The sequence below is a fragment of the Drosophila kikkawai genome, chromosome 2L (assembly GCF_030179895.1).
Source record: "Drosophila kikkawai strain 14028-0561.14 chromosome 2L, DkikHiC1v2, whole genome shotgun sequence".
Classification (NCBI taxonomy): Eukaryota; Metazoa; Arthropoda; class Insecta; order Diptera; family Drosophilidae; genus Drosophila; species Drosophila kikkawai.
The window spans coordinates 16,649,809-16,667,812 of record NC_091728.1 but is presented as its reverse complement, the minus strand read 5'-3'; the positions used below and the strand labels follow the sequence as shown (position 1 = coordinate 16,667,812).

General features: G+C 43.7%; 3 protein-coding genes across 6 annotated transcripts; all 3 read right to left on the bottom strand.

The window, feature by feature from the left end:
* Positions 1–35: 35 nt before the first annotated feature.
* Positions 36–7,391, bottom strand: LOC108077161 (uncharacterized). Of its 2 annotated transcripts, none has more exons than XM_017170394.3 (5): positions 7,296–7,391; positions 2,619–4,670; positions 2,074–2,366; positions 1,377–2,008; positions 36–1,319 (listed from the first exon to the last, which is right to left on the bottom strand). In XM_017170394.3, exons 2-5 carry the CDS (start codon positions 4,623–4,625, stop codon positions 517–519), a joined length of 3,735 nt encoding a protein of 1,244 aa, XP_017025883.1. In that variant the 5' UTR covers positions 4,626–4,670; positions 7,296–7,391; the 3' UTR covers positions 36–516. The 2 variants fall into 2 exon arrangements, with proteins under 2 accessions (XP_017025883.1, XP_017025884.1); XM_017170395.3 differs by lacking the exon at positions 7,296–7,391 and adding an exon at positions 6,911–7,060.
* Positions 7,392–7,788: 397 nt separating this feature from the next.
* Positions 7,789–8,892, bottom strand: LOC108076863 (beta-1,3-galactosyltransferase 1-like). The gene is made up of 2 exons (XM_017169893.1): positions 8,883–8,892; positions 7,789–8,777 (listed from the first exon to the last, which is right to left on the bottom strand). The coding sequence occupies exons 1-2, from the start codon at positions 8,890–8,892 to the stop codon at positions 7,789–7,791; spliced, it is 999 nt and encodes a 332-aa protein (XP_017025382.1).
* A 1,006-nt stretch (positions 8,893–9,898) lies between these two features.
* On the bottom strand, positions 9,899–17,905 carry LOC108077184 (uncharacterized). 3 transcript variants are annotated; one of them, XM_070289163.1, is made up of 5 exons: positions 17,754–17,905; positions 17,152–17,296; positions 12,136–12,813; positions 11,797–12,078; positions 9,899–11,281 (listed from the first exon to the last, which is right to left on the bottom strand). In XM_070289163.1, the coding sequence occupies exons 3-5, from the start codon at positions 12,617–12,619 to the stop codon at positions 10,227–10,229; spliced, it is 1,821 nt and encodes a 606-aa protein (XP_070145264.1). In that variant the 5' UTR covers positions 12,620–12,813; positions 17,152–17,296; positions 17,754–17,905; the 3' UTR covers positions 9,899–10,226. The 3 variants fall into 3 exon arrangements, with proteins under 3 accessions (XP_070145264.1, XP_017025914.1, XP_017025915.1); XM_017170425.3 differs by having other exon boundaries at positions 17,152–17,905; XM_017170426.2 differs by lacking the exon at positions 17,152–17,296.
* Positions 17,906–18,004: the final 99 nt, after the last annotated feature.

Sequence of the window (18,004 nt, the reverse complement as noted above, 5' to 3'; positions counted from 1 at the left end):
AGGATGTAAATAAATAAACTCAATACAAAAAAATATACTTTATAGTAAACATTTTATTTTATTTTTATATTTTTCGTACAGGTTTTTGATTAAGATTTGTCGGTTTCATTTTAAAATACGCCCTGCTCTCGTCCCTTTTATAGTTTTGTTTGATGCTCTATACTCGTAAATGTACGTAAATGTAGAATGAAATCACAAATGGGGGCTCTTTTCAAGTATTATTGACATGATGATACCTTAGCGTTAGATAGATGCCAGGAGGGTGAGTGTAATAACCTCGATTTTAAATTCCTTTTTGAATTTTGATACCGTTCTGTTCGTATGTGTGTTCAGCATTTTAATTCATTTGTTTCGCTAATTAACTCTATATGGTAATTATTGTTTGCTGCCTTACCGTAAATCGTAAATCGTAATCATTAACTTTAAGTTCTTTAGCGGATGTGTGTTACATTTTCTTTACAATTTTTATATATTTTCGTTATTTCCATTACTAATTTAAAATTATTAAAAAAATCTCTAGGTGCTGGCAGGATCTGCCACAGGAGGGGTTGGGGGAGGGAACTGCTTAAGGATAGCCGCTTGGCACACATCGCCGCAACTGGCATCCGAACTATTGGAGTCGCCACTGGACAGGGACGGCGGAGTTGCACTGTCCGTTCCATCGGATGGCTGATCCGCCTTGTCAGACTTATCCAGGACAATGTTTAGCTTCTCCGTCCTCGTCTGCGTCGGCATCGTAGTGGTCTCAACGGGATTCACGCGTAGCATTTGGTAAGGCTCCTCACCCTCTTTCTGTAGCTCGTGGACTGTGCTGCCGTCGCGCTGCTTGGACACCTTGTAAATGGCCGGACACGATTTTGAGTTTTTCACGTCGTTCGAGTCCTTCATTTCTGGCAGGTCCAAGTGGTCGCTGCACTCCCTCAGCGGCTGCAACTCCTGCGCCTGATTGTTGTCCTCCACGCTAATGCTCTGTGCTAGGGCAATGGCTGCCGCCATGGCCGCCGCCTGGCCACTACTGCTCGCTCCCTCGGGATTCAGATAGAGCATCGGGGTATTGTAGAGCAGCAGCTGCGGTTCCATCTTGAAGTCTCGTTCCAGCTGCTTCTGCTGGTCGAGATTCTCGTCGATGTAGTTGATGTGAATGGGCGAGGTCTGCAGATTTAGATGGGAGCAGTGCAGCAGGTCGTCCTCTGGCGGGGTGTAGTAAATGGATGCCTTGCTGGTCGAGTAATTGGCAGATAGGCGTCCTTTAATTTTCTGTATGTTTAGCTCCTTGGAGCCGGCAAAGTCCATTTGTCCTTTGAAATAGCAGTCTATGTCTGGAAAGGCGGGGCATTAGTTAGCCAAGAGTCCCTATGGGAATTGGAAAATCTTACCCTCTGCAATGTCCTCTTCACAGCGCCCGCGGCAATTCTCAAAGTAGAAACTGGGCAGATTTTCCAGCACCTTGTTCAGCGTCTGCTGCTGGTACTTGTAGCCCTCGCGGAGGCGCAGCACCTGGTGGGCACTGAACTTCCGGATCTTGTTACGCTGGAAGACGTAATTCTCTCTAACCCAGCTCAGCTGGCCGGTGGAGTAGTCGCGCACCTTCTTCACCTGGTCGTAGTACTGATCTTTCAGCGCCGTCAAATGGTTCGAGCCCATGTCCCGGAACTCGCGAATGTGCTTGGCCTGAGTGGTGTAGCTGCTCTGTATCCACTCCACCTGCTGCACACAGTTCTCGCGGATGCGGTGCACTTGCTGGGCGTAGTTCTCGCGCAATCGCTCCAGCTGCTGGCTTTTGTACGTCTCGATGCTGTCCAGCATAGCGTAGATTTGACGTGGCCGCGGCGACTTCTTGTTACGATTGGCGCAACAGTAAAATCGGTCAAAGATGCCCCAGCGGGACAGGCATCTCCTCAAGCCCTGAACCGTCAAAGTGAGCAGCAGGAAGGCGGTGGCCAGGGCAGTCCCAAATAGTATGCTGCCAATCTTCACCCGGTAGAATACTATGGGATCGATGTACAGTCTGTAAAAAAAAACAAAGACATTTTTTAATGCCAAAATTTAACACAACAAATAATGAAGGCATACCTCAATCCTGCAGAGGCTTTGCCCATCACATTGAAGGCATAGCAGGTGTACAGGCCGCTGTCTATTCTGGAGATATTGTGCACCAGAAGAGATCCATTCTCCACGAGAACCACGCGCTGACCTACCAGACTCTGCTGGCGTGTCAGGTTTAGCGACTGAATGTAACTTTCATCCATTAAAGCGGCCAGCTCCTGAGCACTTGGCGGTTGGTGGTCGTCCTCCTTGCTATCAATGATAATGGGCCGCTTGTCCGGGTCGGCATGGTGTCGAAGAATCTTATTGCGGGGAGTAACCTGAAAAGATATAAGAGATCATTAGGGTTTTGTCAGATTATTCTAGTAGGTTACTTTGAATATTAAAACTAAAAATTTAAAAGAATAGAGTATTTATTGTTAGTTATTTCCATGCTTGAATCCCCAATTCAAAAAGAAACGAAATTTGTTAATGATCTTTGTTGATTTCAATTATACAATTATTATTTATTATTCATCATTATATTCATCACTAAATCTCCATATGAATAGAGGCCTGCATGGATCACTTACCCAGATAATGTCCGGCACGGGACTGCCGGAGATCTGGCACTCCAGCTTGGCGGTGGAGAGAAGCTTGTGCATTTTTGGCTCCGAAAACTGCACCACCGAGGGCACACTGCAGTTGAGGTTGCTCAGGACGCGCAGCATGTCGCCCGGATAGCCGTATTGGCACTTCAACGCCTCGATTTGGTCGTCGATGCTCTCGTACGAGTCCAGCGGTGTTTGGCTAGGATTTGGACTATTGTCCAGTCCCTGAGAGTGAGGCTGACGTCGCAGACTGGTGCTGCCATTGACCAGCCAAGCAGTCAGCCAGTACATGCTGCAGTCGCACTGGTACTCGTTGCCCAGTATGTAGAGGTAGTGCAGCTGCCGGAGCTCCTTCAGGCCCTCGGGCAGCGATCCCAGACGGTTCCCCCGCACACTGAGCCGTTGCAGTCGCGACAGCCCCGAGATCTGTGTGGGCAGCTGCAGCAGTCCGTTTTCGGCCAACAGTAGCTCCTTAAGGTTCCGAGTATTGGCGAACAGAGTCGCGGGCAGCTGCGTTAGCTGCGGATTCTGCTGCAGGGAGAGGTAACGCAGGCGATGGAGTATCGTTGGATCCACCAGCGACTCATCGAAACGCGATATCCAGTTGGAGAACTGCTCAATGGGGGTCTCATCGATGCGCAGCAGCACCAGGGAGCGCTGCGCCTGAAACAGGCCACTGGGTAGCTGCTTGAACGGGTTCCGGCTGAGATCCAACTGCTTGAGGGCATGCAGATGTTGGAAGATGATGGAGGACAGCCCGGTCAGGTTGTTGCTGGACACATTCAGCGAAAGCAGTTGGCTCAGCGACTCGAATGCCTTGCGTTCGATGAAGGTCAGGGAGTTCTGACTGAGATCCAGCTGCCGCAACTCGCGCAGATTGTACAGGCTATGCTTGCCGATCGACTTCAGCTGATTCCGCTGCAGGTGCAGCTGCCGGAGCTGCGTGTTGCGGGCAAAGAAATTGTCCGGGAAGGAGAGCAGGCGGTTGTCGCTGAGATCTAACACCTTGAGGTCTCGTGCCGTCTGGAACAGCTGGAAGGGCACCACGATTAGCCGATTTCCGGCGAGATAAAGGCGCTCTAGCTTCAAGGCTCCGCCAAAGATGTCCCGTGGCAGCTCTGCCAGCTGATTTTGGCTGAGATTCAGCAGGCGCAATTCGCTCAGGGAGCCAAGGAAGCGCTGGGGCAGGGCAGTCAGGCCATTTCTGTCCATGTGCAGCTCTTGCAGGTTGGCCATGTGCTGCAGGTTGATCAGGCTGCAGTTGGCCAGCCGGTTGCCACTCATTTTAAGTACTTTCAGACTGCGCATGACCTGGGGAATGGCCCAGTTGAGGCACTCGAGACGATTCTCTCCCAGGTCCAGGTGCTCCATGTTCTCGAAGCACCGCGTTTGGCGGGAAAAGAGCTCCCCCAGCGCTTCATCTGTTAGGTTGCTCTCCAGCCACGAGAACTCATGGACGCTCTCGAACTGCGGAAGGTGAAGGGCAACACCGAGATCCGCTGGCACGTGGTCTAGTTTTAGCTGGTGGTAGTTTATGTGCGCACTCCTCAGGGAGATCAGCTCCTGGTTCACATGCCCCACTCCCACATTCTCGCAGCTCAGCTTGAACACGTTAGCCGAGGGATCCACGGGCTGATTCCCAGAATGCAGCTCGTGCTCCTCCACATCCTCCCTGCTCTCCGATCCGTCGTCCAGACCGTCCAGCCACAGACCCTCGTCACTGTCACTATCATCTAAGTCCGCATCCACTGCATGCCCCACAAACGGCAGGTGAAACTTGTAACCCAGCAGGGAGAACTCGTGCTCCTGCCAGGTCCTTTGCCTAGGCCTTATCTGGGGATTATGTGGCCGCGCTGAATGGGCCAACAACGCCTCCGCGATACTGTAGGTGGCCAGGCAGCTGTCGGCACTGCTGAGGGCCACTGCTGCATTGACCACGATGAATAGCAAGGCAGACAATATCAGGGAAATCTTCGATATTGCTTCCATTTTTCCGTTTGTAATCTCAGATATTTATATGGTCGCATAGTACACCTGGAGGATAAAAGGAAATGGGTTAGAATGGCAAAATCGAAATATTTAAATATATTTTAAAATGTTCCTATCAGTATAAAATATAATTGTTTAGCATAGATTAACAAAAATTTCTTAAAAGGGGTGTTATGTTTACTGAACGCTAAATGTGCCAGTATTAGATTACGTTCTTGGTCATAACATCAAAGTATTACCCATTTCACTAATAGAACAAATTTCTATAAACAAACTATAGTCGTAATCGGATGTAATCGTCGGATTAATGCTTTTACATTCGACCAACTTTCAGTGACAAAAAAAAACTGAAATTAGTCCACCTTTGTTTTTTGGACATTATTGATTCGCCGGCAACCATCATCCCTCGGAAGCCACCAAAAAAACAAGTCGCAACTCTCATTTGATTAAGGGAAAGGGTCGAAAAGCCCAAAATCAATATGTTAGGTAAATATTATAAATAAAACGGTGCGCCAAGCAGGATGAGGAGCTAGCTCAGGCCGAGTCCAGTTGCGTGTCCAAATGGCGACGCATTTCTGTGAGACACAAAATGTGTGCGGTAACTAGAGGAGAGATAGAATGTATAATTCCTTTGAATAATGCATTATAATAGTGTCTAGTCTGCGGGAATTACATAGTTAAGTTTAGTCTTTTCCATACTCTGCACGCAAGTTAAGAACTTTCCATTTGGAGGCATGGGATTCCTAACTTCCTGGAGTAAGAACTGATAATATAATATTTAAGACCTTTTTTAAACGCTAAAGGATGGAAATGAATCTGGGGAAATACATTTAAAATAAAATGCTGCTTTGTTACATTGAAATTGTACTTCTACTTGACAAAAAAAATTTGAAAAATTGACGAAATTGAATATGAAAAATATTATGTATTCAATTTAAGTTAAAAATATGTTTAGAATTTTTACCCGGAGTTATCACTGTTTTCTCGAGATCTGCCACTTTGCCTAATTAAATTTATATTAAACGTTCCCCAACGCTTTCCCCTGTGGAATTAATATATATTTTAATTTCCCTTTTAGCGACCGACTCTCGCATTTGTTTATAAACACAAAAATATCGAAAATAAATTGCCGCCCAACCACAACCTGCATCAACAAAGCAATTACGTTCAGGCTTTGATTCTGTTCCCAAAGATTACTCAATGGGGAGAAAGGCAACGAAACTATAAAGGAAAATGCTATATTGTATAATATTTTCTGTACATTATCCGAGAAGGGACTGAACAATGACATACTGTGTAAATAGAAAGCGTAAAGCTTTTTATATTCTATTTAATACTACATATATTCATTTTCAATGGATGAAGACTGATAAGAGCCAACGAACCCATAAAAAGCCTCTAAAGACTGATAAGCCCTGACGAGCTCGCCGCAAAAACTGATCGAGACGGATGGGGCAGGAAAATCGAAAAATCGCATAAATCACAGGTCCTAGACGGCTAATTCAGAGTCAATATTGTTGTTGATATCAACAATTTGAGCCCAACACTCCCCACTAGAGAGTTGTTTGTATACATTTCACAAGACTAAGCGATTTTGTGGCTGAAATCTGGTCAAAACTGCTGCCACTGGGTCAAAACAAATGCAAAAAATAACGAAAAAGCGATACAAAAATAGCTTCAACCAACACGGCCCACACACACAGACCTGCGTGCGTCAAACACTAGTGCAAAAAATGTGGCGAAAAAACTGCCACGAATATTGTAAGACCAATAATTAGATTAGCGGGAACCCAGAGCCGAATTTTTAGGCAGAACAGTTAACCAACATGAAGCCTTATCAGCTGATAGCGCACTTAGACGAACTATTTACTGGCCGGATGCTGGCTAGCGCAGATTCTCATTATATTGGGCAAACAATTCATTTAAATGTCGTTTTCATTAAGCCAAAGAATGGAGAGCGACAGAGGGAGATGACTAGAGAGTGAGTTGCATAATCTGACATAGAAGACGAGCTTAAAGCGGGGCGAGCAGCAACCGTTTAACTGGGGATTTAATGTACATACGCTCGGACACACACACACACACACAACCGTATCCGTATGTCAACGCCTGCTGACGTCCGAAAAGCCGCTAATGAGACAGGCACAAAAATACAAATTAGGAACGTTTGCTTTCGCGGAGAATTTTTCGCCAAAACCTTTACACTTCTAGAAGAATCATTCACAAAATTTAGCCTTCCGCCCACCCTCATAATTCATTCAACACCTTTGGTGCCTCTCCTTCACCTTGGATCTCAAGTGTGCATCTGTATATCCGTGTATCCGAGTCCGCCTGTGTGTGTGTGAGTGGGTTGCAAGGAAGCAAGATGTTGCTAGGGGCAACGTTTGTGGCTTTGGTTCCAGACCATTTCCTCCGACCAAATAGAGCACGACCGGGATTAGGTAGCAACCGATACTTTAGTTACCTTTTTCGTTCACCCTTTGTGGCCACTGGCCAATGTAAGCAGGCGTTAATGCTACACACACACTCGTACACTTATTCAGCACTGCGAACAGCTGTACTTGCGTAGCTTGACTTAAATCGAAGAAGCATTTTAGCCACGATTAAAAGCTCATAATAAGACACTTGAATCGAAGTTCTTATTAGGCCTTTGATTAGAAATTAACTCACCGTTGTGTTTACAACATCTTTTCGCGTCTTTTTTTTTCGTCTTGGCTGCAGTGTTGCCAACTCAGCTATAATTTAGCCGGATTTGGCTAACCTCTTAAAAAAGCTGCAGTTTGTTTTCTGGCTATTTCACAAAATTGATTTGTCGTTTTTAGCTTTTTCGATAAGGTAATGCTCTTGCAGCGCTACTTAACAAAAATATCCAAACTTATTTATAACCATTAAAAAGTAATATTTTTTTTTTGTTAATAAAAATAACCTTGCCGGTAAAAATATGTAGCTATTTTGGTTGACCTCCGTCGCTGTAATTCACGGCCCCTGTTGGCAACACTAAACGATTTCAGAGTTTTGCTATCGATATACAAAAATCGTTCTATTTTTTGATCGATATCGGTCACTGAAGGTGTAGTAATGACACAAACCCTTTTATTGTGTTGAATTTCGATTTTGAAATTTAAAATAAAAACGGTTTCCTTTCGAAAATAGTTTAAATAGATTAACACTTTATATCCGTATTCAGAAGCTTCTGCCACAGGTCAAACTGTTCGTGGGGCTTGATTTTGTGCAATGTAATGGCATTGCGCACGTTGCAGGCATTGTAATCATGCCGTTTATTTATGAACCCCTTCGCCCGGACACGTTGCACACCCAAGCTGCTTGCTACAAGGCCAGTGGTAAAAACATCCTCGAGTTGCAAATAAAAGGTTGCCAAGGATCGCTGGAATAACTCGTGAATGATATCTCCGCTGATCACATAACCCGAACCGATGGTAAAGGGAGGACACATATTTTCTGCAAACTGGTGCCTTGGCACATAGTATTTTTGAAATCTGTTACGGATTGGTTTAAAGCCCTCAGCTAAAATGCCGTATATCACTCGTCGCTGATTCTGGCGAGTCTCAAGGAAGGCCAACATCCTGGGCACATTGATAAACATGTCGTCGTCCGTTTTGAGGACATATTTGGCCTTTTGGCAGTGTAGATCAACCCATTCCAGCAGGGATATCGTCTTGAGGGTGAGATTATTCACGGAATCAATCGAATTGCCGCGTATTAGATCACCGTAAAGGAAATTCTCCCGGCTAAGAGCCTGGCCAATGGATGCATTCTCTCGCCTGCCCAAAATAAAGGCCATTCCAATGTCCCGGCGATTGGCATAGGAGCCCCAAGTCTGCCGAATGGTAAGTCTCGCCTGAGCATTTCCTGGCGCTGAAGTGACCACCATCAGGAGCTTGGTATCAGCTCCTCGCCGTGGGCATAGCCGCTCTGCACCGATTTCCTTGTCCAGGTGTCCATGTTCATAGATATCACCTGCCAATTGTCTTAGTTGGTTTTTGCTCGATCTCGGGGCTTTGCTCTTTTGCGGTCTGTGCTTCAAAATCATTTCTGTTGTGGGAGTTTCTTCCAAGAACGGCCTTATCTTCCGCTGGTGGAAACTCTTCACCCCATCGAGTGAATCGGTTAGCTCCACTTTATGGCTGTTATCTAAAAAGACGGGAAGCAATTAATGCTTATCACGTGGGTGTCATCAAACTTGTCCAACCTGCTACCGAGCAGTAGCGACACAAGTTCTTAGTAATGTTTACTTACCAGGCTGCATTGTTATAACAATTAAACAATAATCTATCTAAATCTAATCTTAATAGGACAGATAGGTCTTTGGAAACAGAGTCTGTCCTTACCTTTATGAGAAAACGGCATTGTTTCTTTCTCAATTTTAAGCTCTTCATTTTGATTTTTAGGAATCTTGCATTCCAAAACTATAATGGCAGCTGCAATGATTAATAATAAACAAAGCAAACGAAAAACCCGCAGAATATTATAAATCTCCATTTGATTACTGCAAAAAGTTATAACCGCTGACTAAAGTGAAGTAAGAGCAACTAGAAGTAACTCCACTTATGCAGTCTCTGAACAGTAAAAGGCATTGAAGTTGGGTTAATATTTATCTGCCCCATAAAAAATGCATATATGCTCTCTAAACTGCATACACAAGTCGATACCCTTTACTACATAAAAAACGTAGTTCTTTAAACATGTTCAACACTTTTATCAGGTTTCTGGTTCCAATTACACATTAAATTCTTTGTGAAATGTCACATATTTCTTTAATAACAAAGAACAAAGTCAGTCGAGCTTTAAACAAAAAAAGAACTTGCACGTTTCTTTCAATGCACATGCACAGGTAGTAGGTGGCAAATAATAATTAATTTTTTAAATCCACCTGTAAATTTCCAGCAAGATTCCCAGGTACTGATTCTCAAAGAATAACCGATAAGTCGGGGCCCTGAACTCACTCTGACTTATCTCGTGGCAATCTCTTGATAATTACGCGGTAAAAGTTCCAGAGAAGAAGATCAACCATTAAAAGCAAGCTTCAAGCTCAAGTCTTAAATTTGTCTAACTGGTTTTAGCGCGATAAGTGCCATAAATAAACTAGTTGATATATGTTTGCTAATAAAATATTGATGTCATGTGTGTCATTCCAGCAATCTATTGGTATTTCCATTGCTAGCAGAATTTCAAACGTTTTTGTAGACTTACTGCGAATTCAGATAGTTCAATAATTGATCTGCAATTTATGTTATGAAAAAAGAAAGTCACTCTTTTCGGTTTTCTCTCGATATACATTCATGTATTTAGTGTTTAAGATGTAACCACAGTTATCGCTCAGTAATTATCATTTAAATAATGGCATTCAGAATGCTAAAATTAAACTACAAATCCTTTTTAAAATTATGCGCTGTCGGGACCGCAAGCACTTAGGCGGAATGCTGGGATCGCGGACAGCGTAATTTGTGATAAGTATTCCTAGGACTTAGTGACTAATGCTAACTCTATAATTCTATAATAGCTGCCTTGGCTAATCATTCTCTATTCATACCACCCTTCTTCGCTCCTCCTGTCGCTACTCTAAACCCTAAACTTAAAATACTATTTACACTTGGTGGTCTGGTCCAGCAGCTTCTTCCACAAATCGAACTGTTCGTTGGACTTGATCATGTGCACGCTGATCGCGTTGCGGATGTTGCACGGGTTGAACGAGATGCGTCGATTGACAAACTCATTGGCCTGCACCCGTTTGATGTCCAGGCTCTTGGCCACGATGCCCGTGGTAAAGACGTCCTCCAGCTTCAGATACACCGTCTTCAGCGATCGCACGTACAGCTCGTGCACGATGTCGCCGGTGAGGACGTAGGCCGGGCCGGTGGTGAACGATGGAAAGACACCCGCCGCAAACTGATCCACGGACACGTAGTACTTGGACTTTTTGTTGCGGATGGGCTTCCACTTCTTGGCCAGGCGGCCGTATATGGTGCGCTTGTCCTTGTGCTTGTCGAGGAAGGTCAGCAGCTTGGGCACATTGATGAACATGTCGTCGTCCGTCTTGAGCACATACTTCGCTTTTGGGCAGTGCAGGTCGGCCCACTCCAGCGTCGAGATCGTCTTGAGGGTGAGGTTGTTGTACGAGTCTATGAAGTTGCCGCGTATCAGATCCCCGTAGATGAAGTTCTCTTGGGTGAGCGCCTTGTTCAGCGTTTCGTTTGTGCCGCGGCCAAGGACGAAGGCCATGCCCACATCCCGCCTGCTGCCGTAATGCATCCATGTCTGCCGAATAGACATCCTGGCCGCGTCGTGCGACATCGCAGAGCTAATAAGGACCATTAGTTTGATGAACTCTCCGCCCCTTGGGCATATTCTTTCCGCGTCGATTTCATCATCCAGATGTCCCTGTTCATACAGTTTCTCGGCGATAACGCCCTTGGAGGGATCCACCGGAGCACTCGACTCCTTGGAAACTGCTCCCCTGCCTTTCGTTGTCCGTGCAATAGGCACAGATGGCTTGACGGACTTGGCTGGTGCTGTAGCTGCTTCTTTTTTCGCCTCCTTGATCTCCTGGATCACCTTGGATTCCGACGGCTGCTCCGCCTCAGAGATTTCCCCCGTATTGGGTTGTGCCACCTCCGCTTGCTGCTGAATGCCTTTGTCTAGAATGAGAGGAGAAAGCCAAGAGTTGAGAGCTTCCTGTGTCACGTAAATGGAAACGAAAATAAAGGGGGTAATCCGAATCTAATTAGTCCCCATAGACAGCCAGTTGTTGGGCGCTGTAACCCAATAGGACGGAAAGACGACGACTTGCGATTGTTTACAGCACTTCCATAATGAATCGCGATATATAGCTGGCGGGGCACATGGCATTCGCTATTGCCATTGCCATGGACTGAACCAAATGGGCACGACGTCAGGCTGTACAAATATTTAGCTTTGCCTGGGTTTTAGGTGTTGCCATAAACGGATCGTTAATGACAGGGATTCACAGGAATAGGACTTTAATGGCATCAGAAAACTAACAATTTAAAGGCGAATCTTTACGTTTTTATGAGCAATTATGGTTTGTTTTATCCTGGAGGCCTTATTTATTCCAACTTTAATTCAAAACCTTGCTCTCCAGATTTATGCAGAAGAAAGCTAAGGCACCAAGGGGAATACTCCTAGCTCTTACCCGTATTCTGGTCATTTCCGGTGGCCGCGACAGCGGCAACTCCATTGCCCGTGCCGCTGCTCGAGGTGATGTTCTTCAGTATCTTATCGGCATTCTCGATAAACTTTTGCAAATTGGACGTAGGTATGAGAACCTCGGCATCGGATTGCCCTGCCTGGACCTGGGACGGCTGCTGTTGTTGTTGGGATGACGGCAAGGCGGGAACGGCTGATTGCCTGACAACAAGCACGTCTCCGGTGCCGTTGTTATTGACGTTGTTATTGCTGCTACTGTTTATGTTGCCTACAAAAGACAAGAATTATTAGTATGATATCGTAATGACCTGCAATCTCCACTCACCTGTGATGCCATCAACGCTCTGGCCATACTGCTGCTCCTCCAGCAGCAGCTCATCCGCCATGGCATTGGGCGTCTGCTCGGCAGCTCCACCTAACTGGGGACTGGCGCCGGCAGAGCCACCATCGAGCAGGGCATCCTCATCGATGGTGGGCAGCCGGTGCTGTACATGTTTTCTGTGCACCTCCAGCGGCAGAATCTGTTGCTGCTGCTGCTGCTGTACCGTTGGCTGTCTACTGGAGACTTTGGGCGCAGTTTCCACTCCAGCTGGCTGGACGTAATCCTTGTTGTCTGTGGTATTGATGACCAACATGGGATTCGGTCCGATCAGCTGCTGGGGCGGCGATGCCGCCGAATGCACATGATTCTGCGTTAAGGTGGCCGTTGTGGAATACGAGGCGTAGATAAAGATGGTGAGGATCACCACGATTAGGACTAAAAAGAAGCGCAGCATGCGCGTGTTGTGTAGGCTGCCCACGGCCACCATGGTGCAACAATCTCAGTCAGTCTCGGTCTCGGTTTCAGTCTGGACTCTGCTCCTCCTCCTCCTCCACGTCCTCCGCGCGTTCGTTTTGTTTTCTTGGTTGTTTTTTTTGTTTCTCTCGTGTTTAGTAATCTGTGTTGGTGAGTATTATTGTGGTAACGGCGACGCTTGCAAGCCCTGCAACGATTCCAGTGCGACTGCAATGAGAACAGACGGGAATTTAAGCAAACAACTGATTCAGTGCTGATTTGTTAAGTGCTCCCACAACGTACGTACGTACACCCAGGGAATACCAGGGCATATACACAATAATATAGATATAGCTGGCGACATACGGAAGTAGATCGAGCTAATTATCATCAAAATGAGTTTATGTATTTTTCAGATATAGTTATACCAATTTAAAGGCCAATCCTTTCGAAATTAAATCATTTCAAGGAGATCTTCACTATAGAAATATCTCTAATATTGTATACTATTTATTTTTTTAGGCTTTTGGCTAAGAAATTCTTAAAAATGAACGTCCAAAGGTATTTTTTAGTCGAGTTACAGCCATAAAATTTGTGTTTTTTTTGCTTCATTTACCCTTGGTAGTGAGGAAAAAATAAATTAAATATTTGTGGAGAGCACGAGAGAGGTGGGAGTTACCTAGACTGAATGATAAGATATTTTTACGTTTTTCGAATTTATTTGGAATGCAAATTTAAGCTGCAAATTCTTTTGAAGTCTGGGTAGAGTTTTCAGCTCAACTTTAAGATAAAGTTTCTTTAGACGTTCAACGTTTCCAAGAATGCAAATGAAATGAGAAACTTTTTGACCTAACCAATTGAATTATATTCTGGTGGTATTTGTAAGAATATAAAATAAAAATAAACTTTATTTAGAGTTTAAGTTCTAGAGATTTTCCACCAACTACTTAAGTATTAAACGATTTTATGGCAAAAACATGTCCACCAATTTATATGGTAATGAGAATGACGAATGGGGAAGCACTTGGGAAGTTTCCATGAGCTAATGAATTCCCCAAAAGCCGAGAACACGCACGTACAGCTTCCAGAACTGTCACGACATGGCGCTCTGGGCACCGTCTCCACTTTGCATGCGACTCAAATAAGCCAACAGCATTCTTGACCCGGTTTCGAAGCGGAGAGTGGAGTGGCAGCAGAACAGAAACAGCAACAGCAGCGAGAAACTCTTGACCAGCGCCGCCGGAGCCACTTGACTCGCCTTGTCTGGACGATAAGATTGACTATCGGGTCGGTCCCATCAACATTTGGGAGTTCGTTCAAGTTAGAGGGCTTTCATGGAGTCGCATTTTATTTTATATATGTATAGCTGCAATGCCAACCCTACCTCTGGGTTGCTATAAAAATAGAACCAGTTGGGTGCGACGACAGTTTGTTATGGAAATCAATAAGGCAATCGCAACTCTTCCAACAACTTTCGATTTGCCTTGTCTTTAGCCAAGTTAATGAAAATCCCCCATGCGTCATTCGTTGGTCCGTGGGCTGTCTTAATTGTTTGTCGATAAGTTAATAATTATCAGACAGTTAGCATTATCTAATCGGGGTACAGGTCTAACTGGAAAGGTAAGTTATTTGTATGTCTGTTTATCCAAATGCTTGTCAAGAAAATCTGGCAATTGAATTTAGATTACGTTGTCTTGGCCTGATACAATTGGTGGTAAATTAGATCTAATCTTATCTGACAGAAAGGGAATCTCAATTAAAACCATGATACTAGATTTACATTTCTAAAAGTGGCTTTCGCATAAGAAATTCGTTTTGTTTAAATGACGTTTTTCAAGAAATCAGCAAAGGAAATGTCAAATTGATTTCTAAGAGGGATTTGTTAAAACCAGAAGTTTTGTTTGCTGTTTTTTTTTTATTAGCCAAAATTCCCATTGGTGATAAGGCCTTAACTAATTTCTGCGTATTTCCACTTAGAGGCGAACTTATCAATACAATTATTTACTGCCACCATAAACCATAAATCGATATTATTGAAAATGTATTTCAAATATGAAGGAGATAGACGAGACTCTTGATAAGACAATGAGATTTAATGGCATCTGGCGGACATTTAATTAAAAGAGTTACTTCGTATATTTAGACAGTTAATGAGGGGCGGTAATCAGTAGATAAACTTTATCACCATCAAGGGGGATAATGGAATTTCGTTTGGTCAACCGGTCGCCCCTGGGAACCGGAAAGAATCGCGACGATTGCGAGTAATGGAATATTTTTTGGGGAACAACGTCGTATCGTCTCTGCGGCTCTTATCACAACAAAGTCAAAGCTAATAAACGGATTTATAATGCTTTTTATAGTGTACATTATCATATTGGGAACCGCAGCGTGACGCGCACAGCGGATTGATAAGAGATAAACCCTTTCTTTTGTTATTCGGCGAGAGCGAAAGTGCGGTTTATCAGCGATGAGATGAATCACTGCCAAATGCAGCGTTGAGCCCAAAAGCTTTACTGCTCAAATACAAGGCCGTTTTACTTGGAAATTCTTTATAATTATCGCAGGCCGACCGACCGCTTATCTCACTTCCACTTCCCTTAATATGGAGTACCCATGCTTATATATGTTTACCATACAATCAGTAGAATTTTCTGCACTTTGAATAAAGTTGAATGTATGGTTTTATCAACAAAATAAAGGGAAACTGGGGATTTATACAAATGAGTATTGGTTGTCAGAAATAGAATGATATTAAATAATATCTTTGCAATAATAAATACAACCTTTTATTATCAAAATATAAGTACAAACAGTTAGAGGCCATTAATAAATGGAAAGCCACCTTAATGGCAATTGTAACCACTAGAGATATTGACTCTGCCCTAGATCCACAGGTTTTAAACGTTTTATTTCATTAACTCACGACTCGATAGCTTATAATTGTTCAATTTGCGAGAACTTTGCCTGTAATTATTCTACGTGCTTCGGTAATTCGTTTCTTTTTCTTTTAACTGCCTTGTAATTGTGTGCGAAATTGCCAAACAGCCGTGAAATTTGACAAGAGCGCGTAATTTGATGGAGAGTAGCTCTCGAATTCAGCAGAAAACTGCTCACGCTGAGGGGCAGAGGGCTGTTGGGAGCGGAAGTGGGGCCCAGCTTTCAATCTGGCTGCTTTACGTGGCCCCGGCTCCAACTTCGACTCTGCTAATAAGTACAATGAACCGCAGATAATCGCCGGTTAGGCGGAAAACGGGTTTTCGGGCGTCGCAAAACTATCTTCATCTCCTAGCTGCCCCGCCATCAATCAAAAGGCATCCAACTGGACCCAGAAACGTGTTAATAAAAGTCAACTAGCCCGTGGAAAGTCGGGTGTAATGTCCTGGGCAGATCAAGGCGATCAATAATTAATAATTATAATTTATAATCAGACGAGTGTACACAAATTCTTAGCAAAGTGGTCTGTGTAGTTGTTTCGAATTTAATTACCGCGTTTGCAAGCAGATGTCTTTAGTATACACTGGACTTTATGGAGGCCTTTTCTCTCGGGATGCATTAAATTATATGCACTTTTGTAAATAATGCTGTATATTTGGGTGGTTCTGTTTTGTTGGAGAAACTTTATCTGGTTTTTGAGGGGTTTGCAGCTGTGAAAATGATTTATTTTCAGCGAATAAATATTCAATACAAGTGTTCGTGCAGGAATTTCGCTGGAATATTATTTAAAGAAAGGAATCCATCAATTTGCTGATGGTTAATGGAAAATAATATGGTTTATCACTTATTGTAGCTCTAGTGGAATAATATTTAAAGTGGGAAATATCGTTATACATATACATTATTAAGGGTGTTTTTCTCTGTATTATCTTTTATATGAAACAAAAAGGACGGTTTTAACATCATATATTTGTAACTCTGCATTATTTACTACCAAGGCCTAACTGTTTAATAATAATAACCGTTTCTTATCTATAAGTAGATAAGCGATAACAGCTACTTGAGACAGTTGCTACTGACTGACTAACTAATGCTTAAAAATTATAAAACAATTTACTATTATCTTTAGATTTTTACAGTTAGAATATAAGCAAACTTGGGGCGTTGACGAAAGCTTATTAGCTCATTGTTTAGTTAATAATTTAATACATTTTTCTACAAATAGAAACTGATAAGGAAGATTGACTATGTTACAAAACAAAAACATGTAGTTTTTCAAACTCACACTTACTAGACATTTTAAAGAAATTATTTTTTATATACAACTTTTACCATATTTGAAGATACGGCCTTTAAAAATCGAACATATATGCATATTTTGGGATTCCTATAACAATTAGAGTCCAAGATCGACCGTGTTAATGAAACCAACTACTTAAGCTTAGCTACGAGAGATGGTGCAATGTCCGGCCCTGGGATTTGGAAATGGGCTGCGTTGCGTTGCGTTGCCCAACCGAAGAAATACACATAAATATGTGTGTTAATAAAATAACAAAACCCCGGGCAACGCATCGTCATCGTCGTTGCGTCTCGTCTCGTCGCCCAATCTTCTCCAGCTGTAAGCGAACTCACCTCCCAAGCGTGGCTTTAGCGGCGTCTCACTTGCACTTGCTCCAGCGGGGCTTTGGATTCGGAATCGGATATAGCTGTGGCGGCGACGGCAACGGCAACGACGGCTATTGTTGGACCAGGGTCAAGCATAATTACTTGCTGTTGCCTGTTTATTTTTAGTGTTTATTTAGCGTTAATAAATTTTCTTCTTCAATGATGAATTGTTGTTTGTGGTGTATTGTTGTTGCAGCAGTGGTAATCCTCCTATTATGGCCTATTGTTGTAGTTGTTGTTGTTGGACCCTAGGCGCCACCACAAAAGTTGCTCGGTTGTGTGTGTGTGTGTGTTTTGCGAGTGTGTGTGTGTTTGCCCCCAGAGCCTTGGGTAGTTTTAAGTTTAGCTGAGTATTTCGGTTTTTTTTTATCGTCTTTAATAACGCCAACCCGTTTCATTAGTCATGCGTAGCATGTTTTAAAAATAAATAAGCATTAGCATAGGAGCTGCTTCTCGCGTTTTTGTTGTTTCATTGGACCGCACAGCAGACTCTGATTTATGAACGCGTTTCCACGGATTTTCTCTTCGCTCGCGCAGTTTGCAAATTGCAAGAAGGGTTATTTTTTCACCTTTTGCTATATGACACTTTTGAGGCTTTGCACAACTGCTACAGCGGCAGCACGTATCCCAATTTTTTCCTCTTTTTTTGTGGGCCGCACATTACTCCCACTTCCAACCGAAATTTCTTGTTCCGCGATTAGCTCAACGTTAGCGTAGTGTGGCCGAGTGCGCGGAAAATATCACTGGGATGGGGTTAACTTGACCCTTTTGGTCACACTAATGGAGAAGGGGTTTCTTGGTGGCATTTCGGGGGATTCAC

Coding starts and splice junctions, on each gene's coding strand:
- LOC108077184 (XM_017170425.3), bottom strand. CDS start 12,619: ATGGTGGCCGTGGGCAGCCTACACAACACGCGCATGCTGCGCTTCTTT. Junction 12,079..12,135: donor GAGCGTTGATGGCATCACAG/GTGAGTGGAGAT, acceptor TGTCTTTTGTAG/GCAACATAAACAGTAGCAGC. Junction 11,282..11,796: donor CGGAAATGACCAGAATACGG/GTAAGAGCTAGG, acceptor CTCTCATTCTAG/ACAAAGGCATTCAGCAGCAA.
- LOC108077161 (XM_017170394.3), bottom strand. CDS start 4,625: ATGGAAGCAATATCGAAGATTTCCCTGATATTGTCTGCCTTGCTATTC. Junction 2,367..2,618: donor CCGTGCCGGACATTATCTGG/GTAAGTGATCCA, acceptor ATATCTTTTCAG/GTTACTCCCCGCAATAAGAT. Junction 2,009..2,073: donor AAAGCCTCTGCAGGATTGAG/GTATGCCTTCAT, acceptor TTTTTTTTACAG/ACTGTACATCGATCCCATAG.